The sequence below is a fragment of the Phasianus colchicus genome, chromosome 8, assembly GCF_987193195.1.
Source record: "Phasianus colchicus chromosome 8, bPhaCol1.hap1.1, whole genome shotgun sequence".
NCBI lineage: Eukaryota > Metazoa > Chordata > Aves > Galliformes > Phasianidae > Phasianus > Phasianus colchicus.
The window spans coordinates 19,594,704-19,621,174 of record NC_143443.1 but is presented as its reverse complement, the minus strand read 5'-3'; the positions used below and the strand labels follow the sequence as shown (position 1 = coordinate 19,621,174).

The following is a 26,471-nucleotide window of genomic DNA, read 5'->3' as shown; positions in this document are numbered from 1 at the left end:
CCTCAGGTATCATCCTTCTTGCGAAATAAAAATTTTGGAGATTTTACTGAACGGATCAACACTGTGCATGTGGTTTCAAAGGTATTTTATTAGTAGTTCAATGATTTTCATATACATTTTCTCAGCTGCATCAAGGCCCCAAATAAAATCAAGATGTCCCCAGTCAGGAAAATGCTTATGATAACAGAGATTAGTAATCCGAGAAAGCAGCTTTGCCATGTCTTTGGAATCTGCAAATTTGTCTTGTCCACCACTCCAAACGGCAATGGGTGTGCTTATCTTCTCTATCTTGTATGCAGGAGGAGTAGACTGTAAGAAAGGGAGGACATCTGAGTGAATGCTGCTATATCAAAAGCTGTGTTTAGAAAAAGCATTCTGTGCAGAGGTTTGTTTCTCTTCTGCACTCACTACAGGAAAAGAGTAGGGATCAAATCCACTTTCTTAATGCATATTTCCCTAGTTCCAGTTCCTACATATCATGGAAGGGAATGATCCATCCTATTCTTAGACTCTTTCTGCAGTACGTGGCTTTGAGTTGTCCTGAAATTTGACGTCTGCTTATTCTGATCATAGGTATGGATGTAGAAAGAGCAGTGTATCCATTTACCATGAAGAGGCTGTGGAGCTTACTCATGTGTATACCTAGCATGGGAATCTCTTTAATTTTTTGCTGGAGCAAGAAGTGCATCTGTTGGTCTTAGCTGTTATATTTAGGGCTGAAGTAGCAATAATATAATTTGGCCATTTGTAATTTTGTGCAGAATTTTGCAGAATTAGGCAGAACTTTGCTGCTTTTCAACTGACATCTTTGCAGCTTTTCAATCTGTAAAAAGCAACCTGCTGTAGTACAGAACAGCAGACTCCAAGTAAAATGTGCTAATTAACAGTGAAATAATTGCCAACCATATGGAGAGGTCACGTATGGAAACTCTTCCCTAACTGAAAGGCAGGCTTTGAGGATTTTTTGGAGCTTCATACTCATCCAGTCCTAGGACTTAGCCATGGATCTTGGTCTGTTGAGTATGGCTGGTATATCAGCATATCAATGAATATATCCCTGCATCAGTAGGGAAAGAAAAACGAAGTTTTGTTAGCTGTCTGCAAGGGACTGTCTATGCTTTGTCTGTGAGTAATATAATTTTACATTAGTTAGGTTCAAGTTCAGATGAAACATTATCTCAGAACACCTTAGACATTCTGTAGCAGCTGAGGTCATGTGTGCTGAAGTGTTGTGTTCTTAGTTTTTGCCAAAACCCAAGAAGTTGTTCTCAGGAAAACCATATTGCCTTACCTGGTTATATTTCTTCATATTCTCCTTCAAGCCATAGTCATAAGCCTGGAATTTGTCTGCATGAAATACCTGTGGATATTGAACAAGGACAGATAAAATGAAAACGTTAAGATACAGGGCAGATGCTGGTGGTATTTTCTTCCTGTGATTGAACACAAGGATCAGACAGTGCATTGTGAGTTCCTCCTGGCCCTTCCTCCAGTTGCAGGCTTTCCTGGGATGGGCCATAGGATGAGTGGCTTTGTCACTTTTACCCTTGCAAGCATTCTGTCCTGTTCCCCAGCTGTCACCATTGGGATCTTCTGTTGTTCAAATTTGGCTGGAGTCACTTCAGTTAGTTGTGACATGGGGCTGTGCTCAGTTCTCACACTGGGAAGAGGACCTGTCTAGAACCTGTCAGGGCTATTATTAGTTGTGTAGCGTTATCTATGATATCTCCTCACATCACACATCTGCTCACAGTAGTGGTGACCTTGGTGACCTTTCCAGGCACACTGTTATTCTTACAAGAGTTCAGCTTCTACAGGTGGATTGTAATTAGTTTGTCACTTAGCAGTAGTCCTCTTGAATCTGTTTTGTTATAAAAAGGAATTAAAGTGACTCGGTCTTACTCGGAAGGTGAGTGCATTTTTAAAATTCAGACCTGATTAGTAATTTGATTAGTGAGTGGTTTTGGATAATGAGAGATAAAGTGAGAGGCCATTATGGAGCTCTTCCTCAGTTATTCCCACATGGGCTGAGTTGAAAGTTTGAGAAATTGAGGATGCTATAGAAATCTGCTACCTTGCTTCCACTTGCCAAATCTGGTTGCTGATGGTCTGGATGCTGGAGATTTGGACTCTTTATTTAGTGCTGGCAGAAACAGTCACAGTGCTGTGCACGTGCAGTGCTGTGCTTCTGAACTGGCTCTCTCTTGCCATGTTCTGATTCAAACTCGGGTCTGAGAGTAAGATGCCAGCTGAAAAGGCTGTTCTCCACTTTCCCATTGTCCCAGCAGAAGCCTTTGTGAGGCTGACTGGGCTCTGGGAGGTGATCCAGGCTGCAGTTAACCCTCTGGGAGAGAGCTTTAACCTGGATCACATCTTTGTTCTGGCTCATCCCCTGCCTGCTCTGGTTTCCACTTTCTTCCTGCTGCCTGCCAAGTGTCCAGGCTGTGCTTGAGTGCTCTTCTGCAGCTTTCAAGGCAAAAACAAAGTTGGAGGCTTGAAGCCTCTGGAGCCCAACTGCAGAGAGCCTGATGTGCCCTGGGGAAATCTCTTTGCCTGATACCAAAGGGACGGTTAGGGTAATGGTGTGGGAAGCAGTGCTCCCGCGGTGTGAGAACATCTGCCTAGGGCATTATTAGAGAAGATATGATGGGAATTCCCCAGAACCACTGCCTCTGGATTTCCCCATGGCTTGTCAGTTGCATAAAAAGCTGTAGTAAGTGCTTATATTTCACTATGCAGTTTTACCTGATGCCAATGTATAATATTCTGTACTGATGTTCCAGCTGGGGAGTGTCCTACGTATACATCTATTCGACTCTGGAGAGAAAGCAAAAATGTTATAAAGGCAGGGATCCAATGCTGAGCAACACAGTGCTGTGTTATAGTTCTGTTTTAATAGGATAATCTTCAAAAATCAAACAGAAAACTGATAGGCAGATGTAGGAGTAGCTCATTAACAGCATGGATCTGTACACAGATCTTTCTCCAGAAATATATATATTGAAAGAATTATATATTGAGGATATAATACAGTACCACTGTGGAATCCCATGATCCTCAACAGCAGAAAAAAAAACCTTCCTGTCATTTCAGAGTAGAATCCTTGCTTTATCTCCACACATGTATAAGTCTTTTGAAGACTCATTTTCTCCTTATTTTTCTCCAGGTGCTAAAGAAGCAGTCTTACAAATCATGGGCTGACTCTTCATCTGCTTGTGTTTATTATTTTCTTAAAGGGATGTTCTAATTCCATCCCCTCAGTTTCTTTCTCAGACTTACCTTGCCCTGAGGAGAACATTAGTGACTTAACCCAAGTCAAGTACTTATCTCTAGGAATCTCATAGTGTTGCACTCCTCAGGCACAGGGAAAGGAATTTCTGTAGCTCTCTGTTGTGGATTAAACTGTTGGACCCATTTCTGGGATCAGCAAAAATGGGACATGCTCCTTTGTGTAGTTCTTTGGGATTGAGTTCTGGCTCAAGCAGTCTAAAATTTGGAAAGAGAAGCAGAACTTTTCCAGTTTTTTAATTATTGTTCAAAGGACCATAGTGTCTGCATGCTAAAGAATAATACTGAAGTCTGATTCCATCATCCATTAACTCTTTTTAAAGAGCATGTGTATATGACCAAACTCTGGTTTGGTTGTTCCCAAAAGAGAACATACTTTGTTCTGCAATATGGCTGCAGACTAAATTCAGCCTTTTCTTGCTGAAACAGAGTATGTCTGCTTGTTGGTCTCATCAACTCTAGTCCACACAATGTCCTGTACTCTTTCTGCTGAGAACTATGTTGTGTTTTATTTACATTAACGTGTATGACAAAAGGTTAAGGACGTAGTGCAAAATATTATTTCCAAAATCATTTTAATTTTACTTTGAGTAGGTGTTTTTGCATATACTTACTGTGTTCAGATTTTGTATGTTGCCCCCAGCTATATAACAGAGTATTTTGCCACAAAATCTATCGTTGTTTGTACAGAACTGTGTCACAGGTCCTTGCATAAATCCAATCTGGTGCATGGTTCCTTTCCAGCCAAATGCTAACTGAGGGAAGGGAAAAGTGCAACGCTTTTTTTTTCTGTTACAAGAGCATTTTATGCAGGAAACTGTTGATAATAGCCTAGCCTCCCAAATCTGTATTCAAAGATTTCTGAAACAGTTCACCCTCCTACTATCCATTGAAGTGTTCTTTTCCCCATGGTGCACCACAGGTCATTCCTGCTCATTTTACTCTCTTCAGTCCTGGAGGAAACCATCCTTCAGTTTCTAATGTTTTAGCCTCAGTGCTGACTTATTTCTAAAGTCTGAGATTGTTATAGCTGTTATTGCAGTTCTGTTTTACTTTCTCCTGTATAAGGCCAGCAAAACACTAGTTAACAGCAATGATGAGAGAATTTCATACTTCGCTGGACCTGCTGCAAACCCCAGTTTTCTCTTCACCCGTGTTTCCCCCACCCCAGAGTTTCAGAAGAGAATTTTCAAAAGCACACAGTTTACTCAAGCTCAGTATCAGCATCTTGTCCCTTTGAAAGCTCTTCATCTAGACTGTGCAGCCTGGACCCTGAGATGATAAGCTAGGCCTTGTGCCTTGTGGGGGGAAGAAAGACATACCCTGAGCACTGCTGCAGGAAGTTTTGTTATCTTCATCAAAGGGCCTATAGCATATGTGCAAGTGGTTACTGGGCCCAGAGCAAAGAATACTTTCACTCTTTTAGCCAGCTCGGGGTATGTAGAAAATGCTATGAAGCCTGCAAACATAGAAGAGCCAATCTGAGTTAGTGAAAACATCTTCAACAGACAAAAATAAACAAGTAGAAGTAGGCAGCAAACAAGAAGTGAGACAAGATTTGTAGACCATTGCCTGTTGTCCATGAATATCTGTGCTGCATCTTCTAGCTAAGGCAAGCATTAATGCTAAATCCTGCAATTAATTTTATTTGGGAGGCAGAGTTCATCCTGAACTTGACAGAAAGTCTAAACTTTGCCTTTATCAGAACAGTTTTTACAGGTGACATGGCAGAGAGTTTTAGGTGACAAGATCAGATTCCCTCTAATGTTCACAAAACTCCCTATAAAAAGAAATAAAAATTTCAGATTGTAGCCTTTAAATGACTGTAGGTGTTTATACGTCCATGGAACAGTAGAATAATAAGCTGAATACTGGAACTTTGAGTATTTTCAACTGATTGTTTACACCAGAGGCACCTGTATGATTAATTAGCTTTGCCTTGAGAATCTTTTAATACTCTTACGAGAGGATAAGAAAGGAAAGATCTAGACCTATAATGGCATATGATTTTCCCACATTTTCATCTTTTTTTTTTTTCCCAAACAGTTTTCCCTAATGAGTGGTTTGTTGTCAATCAACATCCATATATGAACCTTACATGTAAGCTGTAAACATCAGAAACTTTTAGCTGATGCTGGAAAAAAAAGTTGCACACAAAAGCCATAAATTTGGTTAATGCTAAAGGCTGGCTCAGGGAGAAAATATGTTATCAACTCTTTTTAGATCCTAATTTTCAGCATCTGGCAATGAATCTTTAAATGGTAATGTGGCCAGTGACTATTAAAAGCATATTTCATGAGTGTTGAGTGTTTATAAGATAGGTATTAAGTCATACAACTTAGTAATGTTAAGATTCTTCTTCCTTGTCTTCTATTATTTGAAATTGTGTATTCTATATTCATTTTTTTCTTATTAGATTTCCTTACAGTCACAAGGAAAATAATTGTGTATCTTAACACAAAAGATGAACTTAATTAAAATTCCAGGTGCAGAGAACTTAAGAAAAATGCCCAGTGCCAGTATCTGGAGTACACACTAAGGAATGGCTTTTAAGTCTCTAATTATTTAAAAAGACGGACAACATTTCTAACTCCTGTTAGATTTCTTTGTTTATTAGTGGCAACCAAAGCTGTTTTTAGAAGTTTCCTGTTTTGCGCTCTAATCTCAGAAGGCATTTCTCCACAGGCAAAGAAAACAGCAGTCAGTGGGGAGACCCACCTCCTCATCAGCTGGGAACACAGGTTATTGTGAACCATAAGTGTCCTGACCTTACCTGATGCAGTGCCTTCAGAGTGACCAATATAGTATACATCCTTTTGTCCAGTTTTATTCATGATGAAGTACAGCTCTGCTGGAATATCATATTTACCCATTTCATCAAAGCTACAGAGGAGAAACAAAAAAAGCTGGCAGGTGGATGAGTTATCATAATGTGAATTACTGAATGTCAATTTCATTCACTGCACTGAGCAGGATCCACTCAAAGACAAGAAAGGGACAGAAGGACGCATCTGTACTGACATGTTGCTTGATGCCTTTGGGTGTCAGCAGAGGAGGTGCGAAACTGTCATATGTGGCCCTTGGGAAAGTGAATTTAATCAGGGCTTTCACTAGCAAGGATCTCTCACTTCAGCTGTCAGAGATCAGGGATCTCCAGACAAGGCTGCTCAACCTGTTCCAGCTGAGCGTCTAGATCTTCTTTTCTTAGTGCTGCCTCCCTTTTCCTCAGCATCTCCTTTCATTCACCAGTGTCTGAAATCTCTTCCTCAGCCAGTGCTCCCAACTGTGAGTACCAGTGGTCATCCTTCTTTGTCTGGCTTTGTAACTCTCCTTGGATTTTGTAGACCCTGTTTTCTGATGCTAAGCAAAAATCCCATCAGGATGAAGCTATCTAGTACCCACTTCTATCTTGAGTAATTCCCCCTCCTCATTACCTGAATTGCCAGAACTCTTTCTGGGAGGGCTTAAGGGTCTTGTGTTTTAAAGACCAGGTGTTCCCTCGGCTGTTTCCCAACCAGACGTCAAAGCCAGCATCTGCAAGGAGGAATCCTAGGCTGTTGTTCGGTAGATTAGAAATCCAGTGGGTGGCATCTCCTAGAAAAGCATGTTGTAGGAAGACTGCGGGCTTTTGTCCTGGAAAATATTAAAATATTCTTATATTGGAGCAGTCATTAATGTTGATTTAAGATTTGAGTGCAGAGTTTAGTTTGTGAGAGATTTTAAGTCTATTGGGCTGAGAAACCTGAAGGGTTTGTACCATGCAAGCAGTTTAACCATTTCATGCCATGACTGGCAAAAAAAAAAAAAAAAAAAAAATTAATAGGTGGCCAGTCCCCACCTACTTTTGCTCTGGATAGTCAATGTACAAGTTGAAACCTTCTATCTATAGATGAAAAATGCTGAAGGCAGAACAGCATGTGGAAGAGAGATTTGCCAATCTAACTTTGATCTGCCTTATCTTGAGGATGATAGGGCTGGTTCAGATCTCCAAGGAAGGCATCCAAAACAAATTATAGAATAATTTTAAGGAGTAATAAATGAAGTAGTGCAATCCAGGACACCTTGAATTCCGAGTTGAATTTTTTAATTCTATTCAGATGAAATGCATTTGGTCTTCCATGATAACCTGATTTCTTATCACCTTTAAGAATATCTATCTATTAGAAAAATGAGAATTCTTACAGATGTGCCTAACCAGTTGTCAAGCCTCTGTTTGCTACTTTCAGTCTATATTAGAATGTTAATGGTAAATCTCTCTAAAACCCTCCCCTCAATACACATGACATGGAAAAACTGGAATATAACAAGATTGTTGGAAAAATCTGAAATAATGACAGAGACATTAAATGTGAGGGTTCTGATGGATTCAGAATTCCTGGCTAGCTGCTTTTGCTGAGATAGAAAAGCATGGAGCACGCCATTGCACATGCAAGTGTGAAAGATGGGGGCACCCAAGTAGGAGTTGGATCCCAGACCTTCCTCATGTGTTATAGCTGTGCCACACCTGTATTATGCATGTTCCTCCCACTGGGAATTCTGAAAACGCCAAGTATGTATCCATCCTTCGTGGTAACTTCGTACTTCTCACATGGGTATCCATGATACCTGATCATTTCACTCTGTGGGAAGCCAAAGGAGAGCTTATTAACACGCAAGCCATCCCGTTTTGAAGCAGAGGAAGGCAGGCAGGTAGCACTTGGCTGCGCTCAGCATTCAGTGCATTGCAAATCTTGAAAGCTTTCATCTCCTCACTAGACCCATGTGTCTAAAAATAAAGGTAACAGATCAATTGCATGCTGTAAAGTGTGATGATTGGGGAAAGGAGCATGAAAATCAGGTTTCCTTGTGTTCAGGTGCTGTCTCCTCAAGGGAGACTACCTCAGCTCTCACAGCAAGTCAAGGGAGATAATTTGTCATGTTGTGCCAGGCTGATACAGATGGTACCTTTCTAGAGAGTAATAACATGTGTCAGTATTGGTATAAGACTATGCCAAAAAATGTTGTCTGTAGTTTATAGTGAGTCCTTTCCTGCCAAAGTATGGTTAGGTAAGTTGTGTGAGCCTATTACAAATTCACAGTATTTGAATTACTTAGTGTTGTGAGAATCTGGTGGTTGAAGGAAGGGTTCAACCTCCCTTGCTACTGTACTGAGCACAGAATCATAAAATCATTAAGGTTGTTTGGAAAAGACCAGTAAGATCATCTAGTCCAATCATCAACTCATCGCCACCCTGCCCACTAACTGTGTCCCTCAGTGCCACACCTACACATTTCTCTCTAGTCACCTATCTCCAGGACAGTGACTCCACCATCTCCCTGGGCAGCTGTTCCAGTGCATCACCACTCTTTCTAAGAACAATTTTTTCCTAATATCCAACCTGAATCTCCCTTGGCACAACTTGAGGACATTACCTCCTCTCCTATCAGTGTTACTTGAGAGAAAAGGCTGACCCCTACCTTGCCACAGCTGTTGTAGAGAGAGATAAATTCTCCCCTGAGCCTTCTCTTCTCCAGACAACAATCCCAGTTCCCTCAGCTGCTCCCCATAACATCCGTGCTTCACACCCTTCACAGTTTTGTTGCCCTTCTCAGGACACACTCTAAGGCCTCAGCAGGTTTCATATAGTGAGAGGTCCCAAACTGAATGCACTACTTGGGATGTGGCCTCAGCAGTGCCAAGTACATGGGGATGATCACCTCCCTGCTTCTGCTGGCTGTGCTATTTCTGATACAAGCCAGGATGCCATTGGCCTTGGCTATCTGGGAACACTGCTGGCTCATGTTCAACCGGCTGTCAACTAACACCCCCAGATCTTTTTTTCCTGTGTGCAGCTTTAGCTGGAAACATCAAGGTGTGTTGGGAGAGGTGACTGTACAAGCAAGAGTCACAGCTATAAGCCACATGTTTGTCATTTATCTGTTAGGGTTCACCCTAAATACAGGCAGAGAAATTCTATTGTTCAGGCTGAAATTACGTATTGTGTGCACTACCCACAGAAGTCACACTGTGAGTATGTCACACAATGGAGTGTGACACACCCCAGTTGCTGCTGAGGTTAAAATTCAGTGGCCTGAATCTCCAAGCTCTCCAGCAGCTTCTGGGGAGTTGCTGGGCCTTAGAGCCAAGAGCGGGAGCTGGCATGCTCTATTCCAGTGCTGTGTCAGTGTCCTGGTGAAATGCACACAAATCATGTCTGTCCCCACTACATTCGGAGATGATCCTCACTGCAGTCCTGGCTCTAATGCAGTGGCTTTGGGAAAGGCAGGTTGGGAAAATGGGTAATAGGGAGGGGGCCCTTCCTTAGGCTCCTCACATGGCCTGTTTGAGATGGTAAAGTGGTAGTGGTGTTGTGAAAGACATGTTAAGAAGGTATGCAGAGAAAATGACACAACTTACAACGTTCATGAGGTCTTCAGGGTTGCGTTGCTTCCTGTGCAGTCCTTCCTCTGATTTCAGAGCATGGAGTGCTGTGAATCCTGCTGAAAAGACAACGGCCTGGGAACACAACAGCACGAGGAGACACCACATCTTGGGGCTGTGTGAAAGAGCAGATGCAATATGCTAGCTTTAGGAAGAGAGAGCTCGATTTCACAGGAAGCCTTGCTGTGCCCCTGTTGAGTTGCTTGACTCATCCATTTATCATAACAACACGATTCTTCACCAGCCCATTTCTGCCACTTCATCCAAGAGCCTTCTCTGCTATCTTCATTTTTTCTCTCATTTTTTCTACTGCTAGTTCTGAACCTAGTGTTTCTGTCTCTCAAACTGATGGCTGTTACCACTGAGAAACCATGGAATTATTCATTTTTAGAGCAGTTTACAATGAAAATTGACTGTGTTTTGCCAACGGTCTCTACCCTTTCTCTCTAAGAAGCAGCTGTCATTGAAAATCTTGTTTTGTTGTGGGGAGATGACACCTTGTTCTTTGCTGGCTGGACTGCATGGCAGCTATTCTGAATGGAAATTGGAGAGTGCAGTCTGTCCAGAAACAGCTTAGGCTGATGCCTCCTACAGTAGATATACTTCCAGGCTTTAGTCTTTGTTTTCCCAGAACCCAACTGATAACTATAGAACACTTCCCTCTGTGAGCCTCCCTGGACTTTTTGTCAGCATACAAATTTTATTTCCAAAATTCCCTAGAAAAGGGAAGAGCATGCTATGTGTCATAGAAAGATACTGGTTAGGGGACTGTGAGTTGAATCTGTTTGGATAGCAAAAGAAATACTGTCATGTTCAGTGCTTCTTGCCTACAAAAGAGCTGCAAATAAGTGGGATAGGAATTTTCTTTCCAATGTGAAGAAATTCACAAAAAGGATTCATCCATGTAGCTCATGATTGGACTTACATTTCTGGAAAAGCTCCAATATATCTAATTATGATTGTGTGCTGTGTCTGCCTGTGTGAGGGGAGAATAAAGGCTGGAAATAGATAAGTAGCAGTCATTCTGCAAGTGGATAACAATCTTAAAGATCAGATTTAATACCTCAAGTTCAACAGTAGGATCTATGGGATAAAAGTGATGAGTAATGCAATGTAATGTTTCAGCTCACTGAGGTTTCTTGTGATACTGACACACCAGTGGTGACTGGGGACATTCTAGCTCTTGTAGGCTTGGTTTCTTCAGAACAGGGAATGCTTCTGTCACTGTGGGTGTTTATCTTTGTTCACTGTTCTGTCCATCCTGTTATTATCTTTTGATGTCACTGATGAACTTCTGCTAAGTGCAACATTGAGGTACAAGCCTCTGAAGTAATGGGGTTCTCAGGCGCTCCTGAGAGGAAGGACTATTCAGGGGATTTGTGCCAGCTGTGACATGTTCTACAATGAGCTGAGCAGTCAGCACAAGTGACCTAGCCAGCTAACCAGCATTCATACAGCTCCAAGGCAGCTGCAGTACATGTGCCTGGTCATCAGGATTCGTGAGGGAATTTCATAGGAGACCCATCTGCATTAGGAGGTAAAGCAGACTTGGGTAACAAGTCTTCCTGAGTCCGTGCATTGCTAGGTACACTGAACACAGAGAATCTGATTTTAATGAAGGACAACAGTTCTCCACATTCTGGAGTCTGCTTTTAGTGTAAGACATCTGCTATAGCAAGACATGTCACTCTCACTTGGGCTTGGAAATTGAGCTGTAGATCAAGGGAAAATAAGGGAGTGTTCCCTGGCAAGCAGTGAGGAAGATGATCAGGATTTATGGGTGAGGGGTGGGGGAGGGGGGAGGTAACCAAGAGATTTTTGCACTCTGAATCTCCTACGAAAAAAGTTGTTCTGGCTTTTTCTGATCTTCAATTTAACCTTCAAATTTTACTGAACAAACTTAAAGAAGCCAAACCTCTTGAGTCATCAGACAGCTGCAATGAAGCAGAGTTTGGAAACACCCAAAACTTTAAACTTGGCATCAAAACAAGTACCGTTCAGTTCTGTTTGTATATTGAATGCTTCTTAATTTTTGTTGTTCAAACAGGAAGACTCCCAGCTACACACTGAGTCAGCACAATACTCCTTTCTGCTTTCTGTTGTTTTACTTTGTCCCAGTGGGAGTAAAATGCAGCTCCCTGTCTCTGCACATGGAATTTCATTTGGGAAGAAAACACTTTGCTAATGTCTCAGCATGCTTTCAAATCTCTAGCAAGTCATACTGGGGCAATGGAGAAGCTAAATCACTCCTCTTGTTAGGGCAATTTTTTCTCAAAGCACTCAATTATCACATAGCTTAGCTGGCATGCCTCACAGACTTCCAGGTATTCACCTTTTGAATCAGATGCAGCAGGCTAAGTAACATCAGTCTTAGCAGGCCAGTGCTCCAGTAAGCTTCAGGAGCAAAGACTTCAAGAGAAATGAAACCATAGGGAAATTCTGTACATGGTAAATTGTCAGAAAAGAAACATACTTAGAAGGAAAAAAGTCAGAAAAGGAAATGCCCTTGAAAGCTCTTTTGGGACTTTTAAGGGTTACTGAAATTGAGCTACAAGACCTTCAGAAGTTTATCCATATAAATGAGAATCTGTTTACTAACAATATGTACATATGCATGAAACTTCAAGAACTGAATGTCCAATTTACATACACTGCTTCAATACAGAGACTTTCTCTTGTTCTTAGACTGGATAAATAAGTAGAGGAAAATGAAACAATCACTCTTTTTTTTTTTTTTTCTCTGCAGGTTGAACTTATCTGTCTTCCAACTTGAGCAAATGTACTTCCATGCATAGCAATAGGCTTACAGATCAGAGAGGAAACAAGCCATCTATTCTCACAATTAACTGCACAAAACCAAGACTGCATGTCTTTATGGAGATAGGCAACAGAGAAAGAGATCATGAACACACATGTACAAGCAACTTACCTCTGCTGTGACTGCCTTACTTGTGTCTTCGGCTGCAGTTCCTTGTCTGTCTCCAGCAGCAGAATGATTCACTGGCAGAAACCTATGCCAATAAAAGGAAGTCCAAGCACAGTGAGCACTTCAGGATAGCGAGTGTCATGAGTTGGCAGCATGTATTGTAGAGCATGTTTAACTGCTGATCTGGCAGTGCTTCAGAAGTGAGGAAATCTTTGTGATGAAAAAGATCTTCCAGTTAAATTCACAAAACCATGTATCAGGAGAGGTTAACAATTGCTTGCATACCAGTGGTTATGATATTTAGCACGGACCTGGGCATTCCAGTTCCCTGGGCTGTGGCAGACCTTGACCTGTAATGTTTCATACTTTGAGGGCTGCTTTAAATATAATATTTTAGGATAAAGAATAAAAAGTGTCTAATTTCTCACAACATACTGTCTGAAGAATATCTTTCTTGCTACTAATCTGCATTTATTTATGTTAACTTTGAATTTATCATTGCACACACATTCCTAAATGTGTTTTTGAGTGAGGACCACAACTCTGGATATCCATATTATTCTCAATTAGTCTCTCAGAGTTGATATGGCTCACAAAGAGACACTCTCATGTCAAAGAAGGCTTGAACACTTAGTAAAACCTTTTTCCCAGGGAGAGAATAAAGAAGAGCTATTGTTTCTCCCTGGCTATTTTCAGAAACTTTGAAAACACAGTATCTTTGGGGACCTCTTCCTGACTGCTGGATTAACTGTGATCAGCTCAGAGGCTCATTCTCACTGAAACTGATGGCTAGAATGATGACTAGAAGGGCACCTTGTTTTCTTAGTCAGCCACCTAGGCTACAGTCAAAGCAGAATCCTCTTGCCTGAGTACCAGACCTTCAGCCAGTGAATTCATAAATATCTTCAGAAGAACTTGTGTTTTGTTATGGACTGACTGCTGAGCTTTTAGAAGAGCAGCAGATGAAAGATATATGTTCTCAGCTGCTAATACAGTGCTGTAGGGTGGCAGAGGAAGGAGAGAAGTGGTGTAAGAACAGGATATCACAGAAGCCACAGTAACAGTTCTACTCTACATACAAAGTAGAGAGCATGGTTTGGATTGTGTGGTGCTGAGCTACCTGGTGGAGTTACACCACAGCAAGAGCATTATGTGGAATGATGGAAAAGATAATTCCTTAGTGAAAAGCACTATAGCTTTGATGTCTCTGCATGATAAACTTTCATCAAAGCTTAACTTTCTCTGTCAGAAGGGCTCTGAAATATGATGATACACCTCTCCTCATGTCCTAAGGTGAGATCAACAGATTCCATGATATTTCCAGTACCACTTGTCTAGCCTGCTTTTACTGATTTCCCATGAAAAAATTTTCAACACCCAGACTCTTATTTGGTCTCTCAAGTTGCAAGATATGTGCACAGCTGCAGTCTCTTTCCTAAGTGAATTTGAGGGATGCTCTGCTATTGCTTTTGCATTTCTAAACCTAACTCATAAACTAGATCTCAAGTTGTCACGCGTTTCCCTTTACCAGCAGTAAGTCTGTTGATGGGCTTACTGTCTGCAATGCATTTGTCCTTTTATTTTGGAATTTACATTGAGTGGAGGGTATGTCTTTGCCTGGAAGGAACTTGATTTGATTGGTTCAAACTTTATATTTGTGGAAGCCAAGGAAGCAAAATGGGTTTCATCTCAGGAGGCAAAACAGGCCTGCTTGTTGTGTTGGAAAGGAAAGGGGCATAAGTGGCATTGGCCATGGTTTGTTTGGTTTATGTATAGAGTTATATAATGTCACCTGTGCAACAGCTGTAACTGCTGGTTAGTATCCCAGACTTCACCCATCTTGATGCTTGATTCAAATGGAGACTGAGGGTGACACTGTGAAAAAGTGACACCCTAAGTGCACTGTATTTCTTTTCCACTAATAACACTTCATTGTGGAGACACAGAAAGCTATAATACTGTAACCTAATAACCAAGGAGGCTAACCTTTAAGTGAGTGCTTTTATGCAATAACTACATCACTGCAGCAAGGTTTGTAGAGACAGATTTCCCCCAGGAGATGGAATAGGATGATAATTTCTTCAGTGCTTTTTCCAAAGCACTCTTTCCAGCCTAGGGAAGGGCTCTCCTTCAGATGAAGACAAACCAACCTTTTTTTCTTTTTCCAGTACTGCATATTTTGTGTGAACTCTTTTTCCTTCTGGTTATCATCTTACTAATAATAAAACTGATAAATGCCATAACTGCTGGAGTTATCTCAGCTTATACAGGCCTTTCAAGAACTGCCAACCCAATAAACTGAGAAATTATGTAATCAGTGGAAAATTTCTTGAGATCAGTGATCATATTCAGATAAAGTCAGCCAGGTAGGACTACTGCTTGTGAGTTAAGGATACTTCTGCATCAGATCAATAATTTCATTATAAACACACAAAAGTGCATCCAATCTCCAGATGAAATCCAAGTGTGCCCATTCAGGAATCATCTTGTGATAGAGGAGCCTCTTAATCTGAGAAAGTAAAATGGCCACATCCTTGGAATCTGTGAGCAAGTCTTGTCTCCCAGTCCATACTGCATCTGTTCTGACTTGTATAGAGGAGGAGTAGCCTGGAAAACATGAAGCAGTGCTGGAATGAATGTCCAGTAAAGAAGAATAACCTTTAAACATGCATCTGGTGTTTTCTTAGGTCAATGTTCAAAGTAGAGTTGCCTAAGACAAAGGGCAGGGAAGTGCCCTTGCTTGCCTTTTCTGTGTTCACAGCGATGATCAGATGACAATGCAGGCAAAGGAAACATACAAATGACAAACTGACAAACAATTGCAGTTAGATCTTTGTTCCCTCAGCTAGGAAAATGTAGGGCAGGAGCCCAGAACAAGACAGAGGATGTCTGGATAAACCTCTGTCTTGGTCCTCATCCTCATCTCACATACTCCTTTTGGAGTACTGGTCAGCCCCAGAAGACACACATAGTCTGGTTAGAAAAGACAAGGTGTCACAAGCATGAAAAGGAGGTGACTTCTGTAGGAGAGAGGAAGTTGCTTAGGATTCCTGAATTTGGAAAATAGGGGCCAGCACGGGGACAGGAGACAGGCTTAAACAATCATGAATGGCATGAAGAAAGAACACAGGAAGTAATTATCTCATTATTTCTCAGAACACAAAACCTAGAAGGCATCCAGTGACTTTCCAGGGGCAAGAAAATTCAAGACAAACCAAAGGAAGCTACTTTTCATGCAAGCCATCATCAAAACACATAACATTAAACTCCTAATGACAGGCTGTTGTGGAGACCTAAGGTCAGAGGGTAAAGGATGGGCTCAGAGTCTTGGATGGATTAGAGGTTGCTCAGGGTGTGCGTAAGGTCAAAGTCTCCTGTGACCAGAATCTAGAGGTAGCTTTTAGACACATTACGACTCTCCACTTGCCTTCTTCCTGATACTGTTTCCCTTTGCAACTGTCAGCCATGCTAGTAGGCAAAATTTCTCTTTGGTCTGATCCACTAGATGTTCTTTTTCAGAATTCATTTTCCATCTCTTCTGCCCTTCTTTCTTATTATTACTATTGACCATTTCATGAAAAAAAAAGGGTTGATCTTCCTATCTCTTTTCCTTTTATTTTTTTCTTCTTTCCTTTATTTTTTTCCTTTTTTTTTTCCTCTTTTTTTTTTTTCTTTTTTCTTTTCTTTTCTTTTTTTTTTTTCTTCCCAGTTTGTGTTGACATTAATGCTTGCATTTTTCTCTGTTAACTTCCAAACTGGAAATCATAATACAAATGGTGGTGGCTAAATCCTTCTGCACGTATTCAGAAACTGTGACTCCTAATATATTATTACTCTCTTTTCCAGTGCTTCTGCATTGTCAGAGGGTGACAATATTGTCTCACTGAATGGTACCTGTTGGTATTTCTCAATGTTCTTCTTTGAACTGCCCCAGACACAAGCTTGGAACTTTCCTGAATGGGCTTCATAATAGGACGAACCAGAGAAGAGTAGTTACAAAGCTGTCATTCAGGAAGGTTATGGGATTTTTCCTACTAAGCCTCTGACACAAATCTAAAGCCTCAGCTGAAGCTCTTCTCTTTTAAAAGCTATGAAAGAGACAGCAGTTAGCTAAAAGCCTCAAGCAGCAAAAATGAGTTGAACATTTTTATCAGCGTCAAAACAATCAGTGCACCTGTAGAAAGACCTAGAGATGCTTTCACAGGCAATTTGTTCTAGTCTGTAACCTTGCTATTAAGTGACTGTCTCCAGGTAGTGCCCTTCCATGCTGGTGCCGTGTCCTCTTCTGACAGTCATGTTACTATCCCTCAGCTCTGGGAGTGGCTCCTTTCTAGGTTTTCGCTTCTTTTTTCTGTTTGAATACAGAAGTCACCATTTCTAGGTTTCCCCTCTTGCTCCTTGGCTTTGCCTACTGCATGCATTGTTCCACTACACGAGAAACCACCAGTGGGATTTAATACTGAGGCAAGGTGTCTGTTAATTCCTATAATAGTAATAATAGCAATAATAACAACAGCTTAGGAGTATTACTCCTGCATGTCTGTACCTGCCAGTCTATGATTAGACACTGAATTAAACCTCAGTCTATTTCCCTCACTGTACCTCTGTAACTTTTCTCCCTTACAGGCCTGCAATGGTCAACAACTCATCATCTAAAATTCACAGAATTCACAGCCAAGGTGTTACTTGATTTTGAGTAAATGCCTGTGCAGCTGTAACTCAAACACATTCTTGTGTTTGCTATGTTGAAAAGTGCACAAACTTTTCCTGCAAATTCACCCTGCTTGCAAGTGACTCCTGCTCTGCTGCAGGGCAAAACCCGCAGTGCTGCCATGAAACCTCTCTACATACAACAACCTGTATGACGAGCCCAAAAAGAAGCAGGCATATTCCATCAGCATTGCTGATGGACAGAACTTTGTAAGTAAATGAGCCATTTATTATTTATAGTTCTATTTCTGCCCACAAACAGAAAACTTAGAAAACAAGACATGAAAATACAAGGGTCCTAATTCATCAAATCTGATATTCTACAAAGCAGCTGATGTCTCTGCTCATTTCTTGACCCCACATTAGAGAAATAAATGATAATTTCTTAAAGCAGGCTCTGCATTGAAGTGCAGACACCATTTGTACAGGGTACTGGATACACAATAAAGAGAGTGCTATACACATCTGCATATACAACCTCCAGCATGCACGAATTCAGTGTTTTGTTGTTGATTTCACATGTACCCGTGTCACACAGTGTATTTCTGTTCTGCTGGCAAAAGAGAGATCAGTGGAAAATAATGTGTAGAACTGAGATATTAATTGTGAAGAAAAGATTGCACGTATTTCCTGGCAGTGAGCAATGTTTTCATAGCAAGATATCAGCTACCCACATTCCATACAGTACAACCAGGGGTTAGAAATTCTTTTGTGTGCCAGAAGTTCGATCACTTGTACCTGACTCCAGTGGATTATGTTCTGCTCAGATGTTCCAGCAGGAGTTCGTGCAATATACACATTGACCCGGTTCTCAAAGAAAATATTCAGTGAATGTTCTCTTCCTCCCTCTTACTCAGCTGTGCATCAAAAACAGTCAGAGCAGCATCTTGTACCAATAAAACCAAGAGAAAGCAAAGTGGTATGACCAGAGACTCCCCCAGAACTTCATGTGCATCAGGTTTGGAGCAACAGAAAAAGGACAGCTGCCAATTAAAACATTTTCCAGGATGATCAAGAACCTGAAAGAATCTAACAGATGAAGAAGGAAAATCAGCAGTCTTCCTCCCAAAGCAAGTGATTTATATGGGAGTCTTGAGGCAGCCGTGGGTTGTAGAGATGGTGCCGGGTGCTCTTGTGAGGAGAAAGGCCATGCTGCCCTGCCAGTGCTGGGGAAACAGTGGATAGCACTGTCTGGTACTGGAACTGTTCCCTGCTGTGTTATGCAGAAAAATAGAGTTTTGGCTTCATTGTACAGAATGGGAGGTAGGTTTTGGGAGCAGAAGCTTAAACTGTTTTTCAAACTGGTAAGAGCAGTACATATCATGTCAATGTTATTCATGTGATAGCCTCCCACACTGAAGAAGACATTTCTACAAAGCTTGGCAAAAACATGGTGGCTGCAGAAAGGGACTATCAGCCTCCTTAGACATTCAGTCTGGGTAAAGAATTCTCTTTTGCCAAGCAAACCCTGTGAAAGAAAGGTAGCATTCATTTCAGAATGTGTACTTTATAATGTTCCTTTAAAAAGGTTTGGACCCTGTTCCTCTCGCCCAGAGCTTTTGTTGGTTCTCATATTTTCTTCCTTTGTCAGATGATGTTAACACAAACAAAAATGATCCTAGGTGTTTTCCATTGCATCAGCCTGCCAGGCATTGCCCAACTTGTGTTACATCATTTTTAATGAACGTATATGTTCAATGTTAACTCTGATGTATATTTTAGCTCTAAGTTTGCAAATAATTCCATGCATAAGTAGCTTTGCACATATGATCTGCCACACTGATTAGACACTGATTTTCATATCACTGTGAATTAGCGAGTGCACTCATTACTGGTTTTAGTGTTTGCCTGTCTGGAGATCAAGAAATTAACTTTTTATTACTGCAATTAATGGCAACTGATAGGATAAGTAACTGGATATTTTGTGGGCAGATCCAAGACTGTGTAGAAACCTAACCTTGTGTGTGCTATCCTAAAAAACATCACACACTATCCTCCTTAGCTTCCTTTTTCCCTTTTGTGTTAGCTCAGTTTGCCCAAATCTGCAAAGACAAATCAAGAAACATTTTTCCTACAATTCCCAGCACATTGTTGTATGGCTGGCATGCCTTTGAAAGATGTTAACAATTACACCTGATGAGAGGTAATGGCTTTTAGGCTCAGAGTATCCTCTATGGCCATGAATTTGGAATTAGTGATAGCCTGCACCTGGATGGTAGCTTGGCAGATCCTCAGCTGTTCAGCCTGCTTCTTTCATGCCTTTAAAAGCTGAAGATTAGAGGAAGTTCTAATTTAGTTTGTGGAGCCATCAAAAAGTTGCTTGGAAGAATTTTTGGAAGTTTCATCTGGAGTCCTCCTACAAGCAAAAATAGACCAGGCTGGCTGCGGTTTCTTCTAGAGGAATGCTGGAAATCTCAAGGGTCTGTGTTGCTGTGCTTCTCTAGGTAACTTGTTCCAATATCACATTACTGTCCTACAGTAATGGTGAATCTAGTAAGGTGAATCTACCTACCTGCAAATAGGTGAACTTTATGAAGTGCTATATTATCTATATGTCTCCTTTAAGAGTTGAGCAAACAAGTGTAGATAATTCTGCATCTGAAGCTGAGGTACCATGTACCCAGAGCAGTTTTTCAGGAAGATAAAGGAGTTTTGTTGCTGGGCTTCTGGCATACTTAATAGCAGTGACAGGTGCCAAAGCAAAAAAGAGTTTGATGTTCTGTGCCAGTTCTGGCACTGCTGAAAAAGCAATGAAAGCTGAAGAAATAAAAACAAAGAGAAAAGAAAATCACTTTTGTACCTCAGTCTTTTTGCAGTATTTATGCATACTAGTCTGCTATATCAAAACTACGGGCAGCCTTGTTAGTTTTTCAGAGACTGCAATTCAGCCTGGCTTGGTATGAAGTATCTCTGCTCCTTGTATTATCAGCTTACGGTCTCACTTCCCACTTCAGAGACATTAATCTATATGTTTTGCATTTGCAATTTTCTCCTGAGTTCATTTAAATGTAAGTAAACACTTTGATGTACACCTGTGTTTGGTATACTGTTGTGAGTTGCAGATGTTTTGCTTCCTCTCAATCCCTTTTATATATGTATATATATGTATATAATTATTTTTTTTAGTATCACAAACTGGCCAACTTTTCCTTCTCTTCCATCCTCTTTTTTTCTGTGGGTGTTCTTTTTCTTTTTTTTGTGTGTGTTTTGTTCTTTTTTAGCTAGCCAGCTGCTGTTGAGTACACACATCTTGAAAGGTACAAAAAGGCTCAAAATAATTTCTGGTATAATTCTAAACTGAAGTGTTTACAGTTGTGGTGCATTTGACCCCTTAGGTTTAGTCATCTTTACAATAAATTAATTCAGCCTATACTGAAAACAGATCATCATGTGCTTTTTATTCCAGCAAAGAGCTGATAAAAAGCCCAGGTACACTGAGTGTCTCAAACTAGGCTTTACTCCTATATTTTCCTGAAGCGTTGGTCTGCTATGTGTAACTTACTAATGGTGGTGCCTCGTGAATAACCAATATAGTATAGCTTTTCCTGTCCAGTCTTATTCACGATGTTATTGCTGCTGGAAGATCAAACCTGGCTATCTCATCAAAACTGCAGGAAGGAGTTGAAAGAGAGGTATGTATAACTTAAGATATAGTTTGAATTTACGTTTTTATTGTAGACTTGTTGGCAAATGAAGTATTCTGTGAATCACTTCACTGTTTTAGATCCAGTGTTTAGGGGCACTGGATATAGAAGATACTACGTGAGCTTTGCTGGGTTATTTTCTCCCCTCACATCAAAAAGACGATTCTGACTTCAAGGAGCTTTGGGTTGAACTGTAAAGGGCTACCTACAAGTAACAGGTGGTGATACATTAGCAGAGATCTTCCTATAGATTCAGGCATTTTACAGAATTTGCCAGTAAATGGTGTATTTTACAATGTTCGTTAAGTAGAAAGAAACTGTTTTACATCTTTTTCTTTTGTGATTTTTGTGTCATTCAAATATATAGGCCAGTGTTTCTAAAAACCCTCCAAAACCAGAATAGCTGGGACACAAGTTGCTCAGATCCTTCTGAGCTACCCTCATACTGTGCCTCCAGCCTGAACTCTGTTAGCAATGAAGGAGGTGAGTAGTCTGCACTACTGTTAAGCCCATGTAATTGCATAGAGACATCTCAGCTGCTGTGAATGTAAATAACATTTTTTAAAAGTAATATATGTTAATCCCTGACTTAACCAAATGAAATTAATACACTCCTCAATGTTTTGACCTACCTGAAAGCCCAGAACTCATCTTGGAATAATTTCAATGTTCTCTGGACCAGTGATTCCCTCTACTGTTTCCCATCCAAACATCATAGCCAGCATCAGCTAGCATGAAGGTTAAGTTGTTGTTGGGCAGGTTTGTGACCCACTTATAGGCATCTCCCAGTAGTCCATGTTGGAGAAATACAGCAGGTTTTGCAACTGAAAGCCATATCAGAAACAAAACAACATTTCATATAATTTCTTGCTTTTTCTGGTAAAGGGATATTGCTGTTTCATTTTCAAACACTGGGATTTGGCCCTGTACCATCTTAAAGGGAGATAGCTGATCATAAGAACAAGGCATGCCTGTCTGTAAAGAGAGAATCTCTTGTAAAGTTTTGGTAAGGTCTATAGGAAGGTAAGTCTAATTATCAGCAACAGTGACTTGGCAGCCTCAGGTCACTGCATATCTTAAGATGCTCACCACTGATGGGAACAAAGAAGATATGGGATAATTTGCAGACATTTCATGTATCCAAAATATGAATCAGACACTGAAATTAAACAGGTGTAAGACAAAATAAACTCAGAAGCTGGACCTGCTCTTGCAAAATGGGCTGACTGAACAGGCTCACCTTTTGTCTGATGTACACACACACATGCACATATATCTTAACTTTACTCATCAACTCCTGTTTTGAAGAAATTACAATGCTTAATTCATATTTTTACTATAAACAGAAGTGCTTTACATAAATCCTGTTGACCTTGCAAGCTGCTCAAGGTAGATAGAATGCTCAAACTTCACTTGTGTGCACAAACTTTGGTAGATGTCTTATAACTCTGCAGTTATTTCTTTCTAGAACACCTATTAGTGAACTGTATTTTCCTGATTACATGTACCACAGGAGACTCTGTTAATAGTAATGAGATAATGACTGAAGATGGTTACTTTGTACTCTTTGCTGGGGTACCCTTTGTATGTAATGAGTTCATTCTGCAAGAGAAAGAACAAATGCATTTTTTTTGCACAAGTTCTTCTCATACACTACCTGCCTAAAATATTTGTTACAAAGAAATATTAGAGAGCAAAAGCAACTGGGGTTTCTTTTCAGGTATTTAAGCATTTGTATGAAATAATATTAGATGGGCATATTGTAACCCCCCCAAATTACCACTACAGAAAACTAAAATTCCTTTGTTCCTTGTGTGACCTCCAGGGTTTGACTATTCAGTGAAAATTATTTTCAAAAACTGTTGCACCACTGGCATCTGATCACAAACCCTTGCATTACAGTGATGCAAGAACCATTGTAGCATGATAGCAGGAGCTTGCATTTCCCAGAGCTGAGATGAGGAGCTGCCTAGGTGTGTTTATGAAAGAGGATGGGTTTTCTAGAGCTTGTACTTGCAGAATTATTCAATGTAACTTTTCATGCAGGACAGGGGGGAAAAAAAAAGAACCAACAGGATTCTAGCAAGTGAATACAGATCTAAACAAGCTTGCTTGGTTGAGAGGTGCTCTTCTGAAAAGCTGTCCATTTCAAATCTGTGCTTGGCATTGCCAGTAATTCAGAGCCTTCTTTGCTGATGAAATGCTGGCAGAGCATTCCAGATGTTCATTCTTTCAGAGTGCCAAACTAATAACTAATACTAAAAGGAAATTAATACTGCAGATGTACTAAGGAGAGGAGTTTGCCTTGATTTGTAGCAGAAAACAGTAGCATGTAGAGTGATTAGGGGTAGGTTAAATGAAGGCAGCTTATCTACCTCTTTATTCACAATACCTAGAAATTCCTCTGCTGTGAATCATGCATTCCTTTGTCCCCGGATAATTCCAAGAAACTTAGATTATTCAAGAATGCTTCAGGATCATTCTTTTGATTTCTTCTGAACAACTAATTCCTTGGAACAAATACATCACAGCAAAAAATGGCCATGTCTTCTCTCTGGATAAAACAATATATACACCTGTCAGGAGTCCTGCTCTGCACTTGTGTCCAGGCAGGTTCTGTGCTTTTCTGCGAGAAAAGTCTTGCTCAAAACTGCAAGTTAGTCTGATGCTCTCTACTTGATAATTAAAATGAACAAAGCTGACTTTAAACAAGTCTGAGGGAATTTGGCAGCAGTCTGGATTCTCTGCTAACATTTGTGTTAGAATGTTGCTCTCTATCACGGTGAAATGCATCAGAAAATCCAAGGGAAGGAACATTTTTGTAGAAACTAATTACGTTCCTTTGGAGAAGGAAGTCACTTGTGTTACAAAGCCAAGTCCCTATTCTATATGTTAATTAGAGAACTTTTCTAGGTTACTCTTAAGGATGCTACCGCTATTGGGCAAATCAGTTAAGTTATTTATCATCTAGGTAAGGATTAAGGCTTCTAAATGAAGCATTTATTTGTAGTTGCCTGATGTAATTTATATGGAACTGCTCAATGGCAAAATCTGACCTATTTGTAAAATGAGGATAGGGAAAGGAAAAGAGAGCTTTGATAAATGTAATGATAGGTAAAGACTGAATGTAATTACATCCAGGCTTGTTTATGAAATTAGAACTGGAAAAAAAAAAAACCAAAAATGCAAGGAAGCTGGCCTGTTTGAACAAATACACAGCAGCTTTACAATCTATGCTCTCAGCTCAAAGATGATGCAGGATGTTTAGATGAACATTCTCTCTGCAGTATATAAACATCTGGAGCCCACACTGAAACCTCAGTGGTCCCAGTGACATATCTCTGAGCTGGACTGAATTAGCCATCAAATCTACTGCATGTGTTACTTTCCCACTCAATGAGATTGTGATTGTTTTCCTCCATGAGAATTTTGTTTTTTTTAATCATAAGAAAATGCACAACTTATATTCTCACTTCCCTATTTTCTGATATTACCTAAAATATCTGTCTCTTTTGTGGGAAAAGAAAGAGGCATAAAACTTTTTTTGCCTAGCTTATCTTAGGCAAGTGAAATTGCTACTGACCTTGAGCCAGAAATCGTGTTCTGCTGAGCGATTGAGGGATGGAGACTCATTCTATGGGTGTTTGAAAGCAATACTGGCTGAAGAAGACAGTGAAGTATTGATCATCCAGTGTTTCCCCCACAGTCATGCAAAATATTGCCCATAAACGTTAATTTCTTTCCCATTTCTCATTCCCTGTGCTAATGGTTGAGCTTTCAGGTATTAGCTGAGAGGTCACTCCTTTTATTCTCAGACTTCATGCTTTTCATCTCCTCAGCCATTACATAAGTAACTGCCTTCTCTTTATAATCACAGATAGTTGAATTTTTAAGGAGAATACCAGCCTCTGTGGAGTGGTACTGCAGGATCAGGACAAGATTTGTTCTGAGAACAAATATCTTATCGTACCTCAGGAAATTGTAAATATGGAATAAGTTTCTTGTTTACTTACAGCCTGCTAATTCCACCTTTTCATCTTATGTAGAAAGAATGGGATACACTCTGACTCTGATCACAGAAGATCACAGAATCACCAAAGTTGGAAAAGACCTTCAAGATCATCCAGTCCAACCATCCACCTATCACCAATAGTACTTACTAAACCATGTCTCTCAACACAAAATCCAAACGTTCCTTGAACAACTTCAGGGGCAGTGACTCCACCACCTCCCTGGGCAGCCCATTCCAGTGCCTGACTACTCTTTCAGAAAAGTAGTACCTCTATAGAGTTCATTGCACATATTTTTCTTCTGTTCTTTTAATGCTGATGTTGTTGTTCCCCAGTTTAATGCTGTTGCAAGAGTAGTAGCAGGACATTTTCCTTTATTTGTGTTATTTGCAACCAAGGTGTCCACAAAGTGGGTATTACCTGAATGTATAGTTAGGAAGCTTGAATGTTTTTCCATATCCTTATGGACATAGGAAACATACCCATAAGACTGTGAGCCTCAAGCATACTGCAAGCTGGCCAGCATCGCCTGGCATTGGAACTTAGGTAGGTTTGAGCAGATTACCATGTCTTCAGGATAGGGAACTTGTGAGCTCTTTGTGTGGAGTATAGACATGATGCGGCCATGTTCCCAATCTGATGTCTGAGCTGCTCTTCAATGAGAAATATAACAGCCTAGGTTCAGACTGTGTCAAGGAAGTAGGAAAATAAATGATTATCAAAGTTGGATTTAGTATGTATTTCCAAACTTTGTCTCCTTGTGGGATTGTGATTTGTTTGTTTTTTAATCTTGTGTTTATCTCCTTGCATATAATTAACATCTTGCATCTTTTAGGACAAGAGGTAATGGCTTTAAGTTACTCTGGGAGAGGTTCAGGTTGGATATTGTGAGAAGTTTAGAACTTTTGTCTCAGAAGGAGTGGTGATGCATTTGCAGAGGCTGCTCAGGGAGTTGGTAGTGTAGTCAACATCCTTGAAGGTGTTTAAGAACTGTGGAAGCATGGTACTGAGGGACATGGTTAGTAAGCATGATTGGAGTGAGATGATGATTGGACTTGGTGATCTTAGTGGTCTTTTCCAGCCTTAGTGATTCTATCTATGGCCTTCGCTCCAAGAAGACCAGGTTAAATAGCAAGCTGAATAGCAGAAGACTGGATAAAATAATCACTGAGGTACATTAGCACTTGTTTGGAGCAAATGCTTGCGTTGAGGAAAGAATGTGATTGAGGTGTGTTCAGCTGATTATTTTGACCACACACACTCCATTTTTAACTGACAGGCTTCAAGGGGAGCTGCTCACAGTATGAGCAGGTGTAGGAGTCAGTAGAAATGCTCAAAGGTTGAAATACTGCTGTCAGGGTTGTGGCTGCAGCTTCACAATTGTGGGTATGCTCAAAAGAACTTTAAACTGGTCATCCTAACTGTCATTATATAAATGAGTGCCTCTATATAAATTGTTGGCTATGTATTCA

At 40.4% G+C, this 26,471-nt stretch overlaps 2 protein-coding genes and 1 pseudogene across 2 annotated transcripts in view; 1 reads left to right on the top strand and 2 right to left on the bottom strand.

Moving 5' to 3' along the window:
* The window catches only part of ANKRD22 (ankyrin repeat domain 22), a 46,165-nt gene extending 33,533 nt beyond the window's left edge, over positions 1-12,632 (top strand). The window contains exons 7-8 of the transcript XR_016468799.1: positions 7-81; positions 12,456-12,632. The gene's annotated coding sequence lies outside the window, so the exon portion shown is untranslated. The remainder of the gene's footprint in view (positions 1-6; positions 82-12,455) is intronic.
* On the bottom strand, positions 46-13,056 carry LOC116238141 (lysosomal acid lipase/cholesteryl ester hydrolase-like). The gene is made up of 10 exons (XM_031607670.2): positions 12,639-13,056; positions 9,686-9,824; positions 7,793-7,907; positions 6,723-6,921; positions 6,062-6,171; positions 4,611-4,747; positions 3,903-4,043; positions 2,746-2,817; positions 1,292-1,360; positions 46-309 (listed from the first exon to the last, which is right to left on the bottom strand). The coding sequence occupies exons 2-10, from the start codon at positions 9,815-9,817 to the stop codon at positions 76-78; spliced, it is 1,209 nt and encodes a 402-aa protein (XP_031463530.2). The 5' UTR covers positions 9,818-9,824; positions 12,639-13,056; the 3' UTR covers positions 46-75.
* A 1,965-nt stretch (positions 13,057-15,021) lies between these two features.
* LOC116238162 (lipase member M-like) lies at positions 15,022-25,615 on the bottom strand (annotated as a pseudogene).
* Positions 25,616-26,471: the final 856 nt, after the last annotated feature.

Coding starts and splice junctions, on each gene's coding strand:
- LOC116238141 (XM_031607670.2), bottom strand. CDS start 9,817: ATGTGGTGTCTCCTCGTGCTGTTGTGTTCCCAGGCCGTTGTCTTTTCA. Junction 7,908..9,685: donor CTGAAGACCTCATGAACGTT/GTAAGTTGTGTC, acceptor GGCTTCCCACAG/AGTGAAATGATCAGGTATCA. Junction 6,922..7,792: donor GAGGAACATGCATAATACAG/GTGTGGCACAGC, acceptor AATATTTTCCAG/GACAAAAGCCCGCAGTCTTC.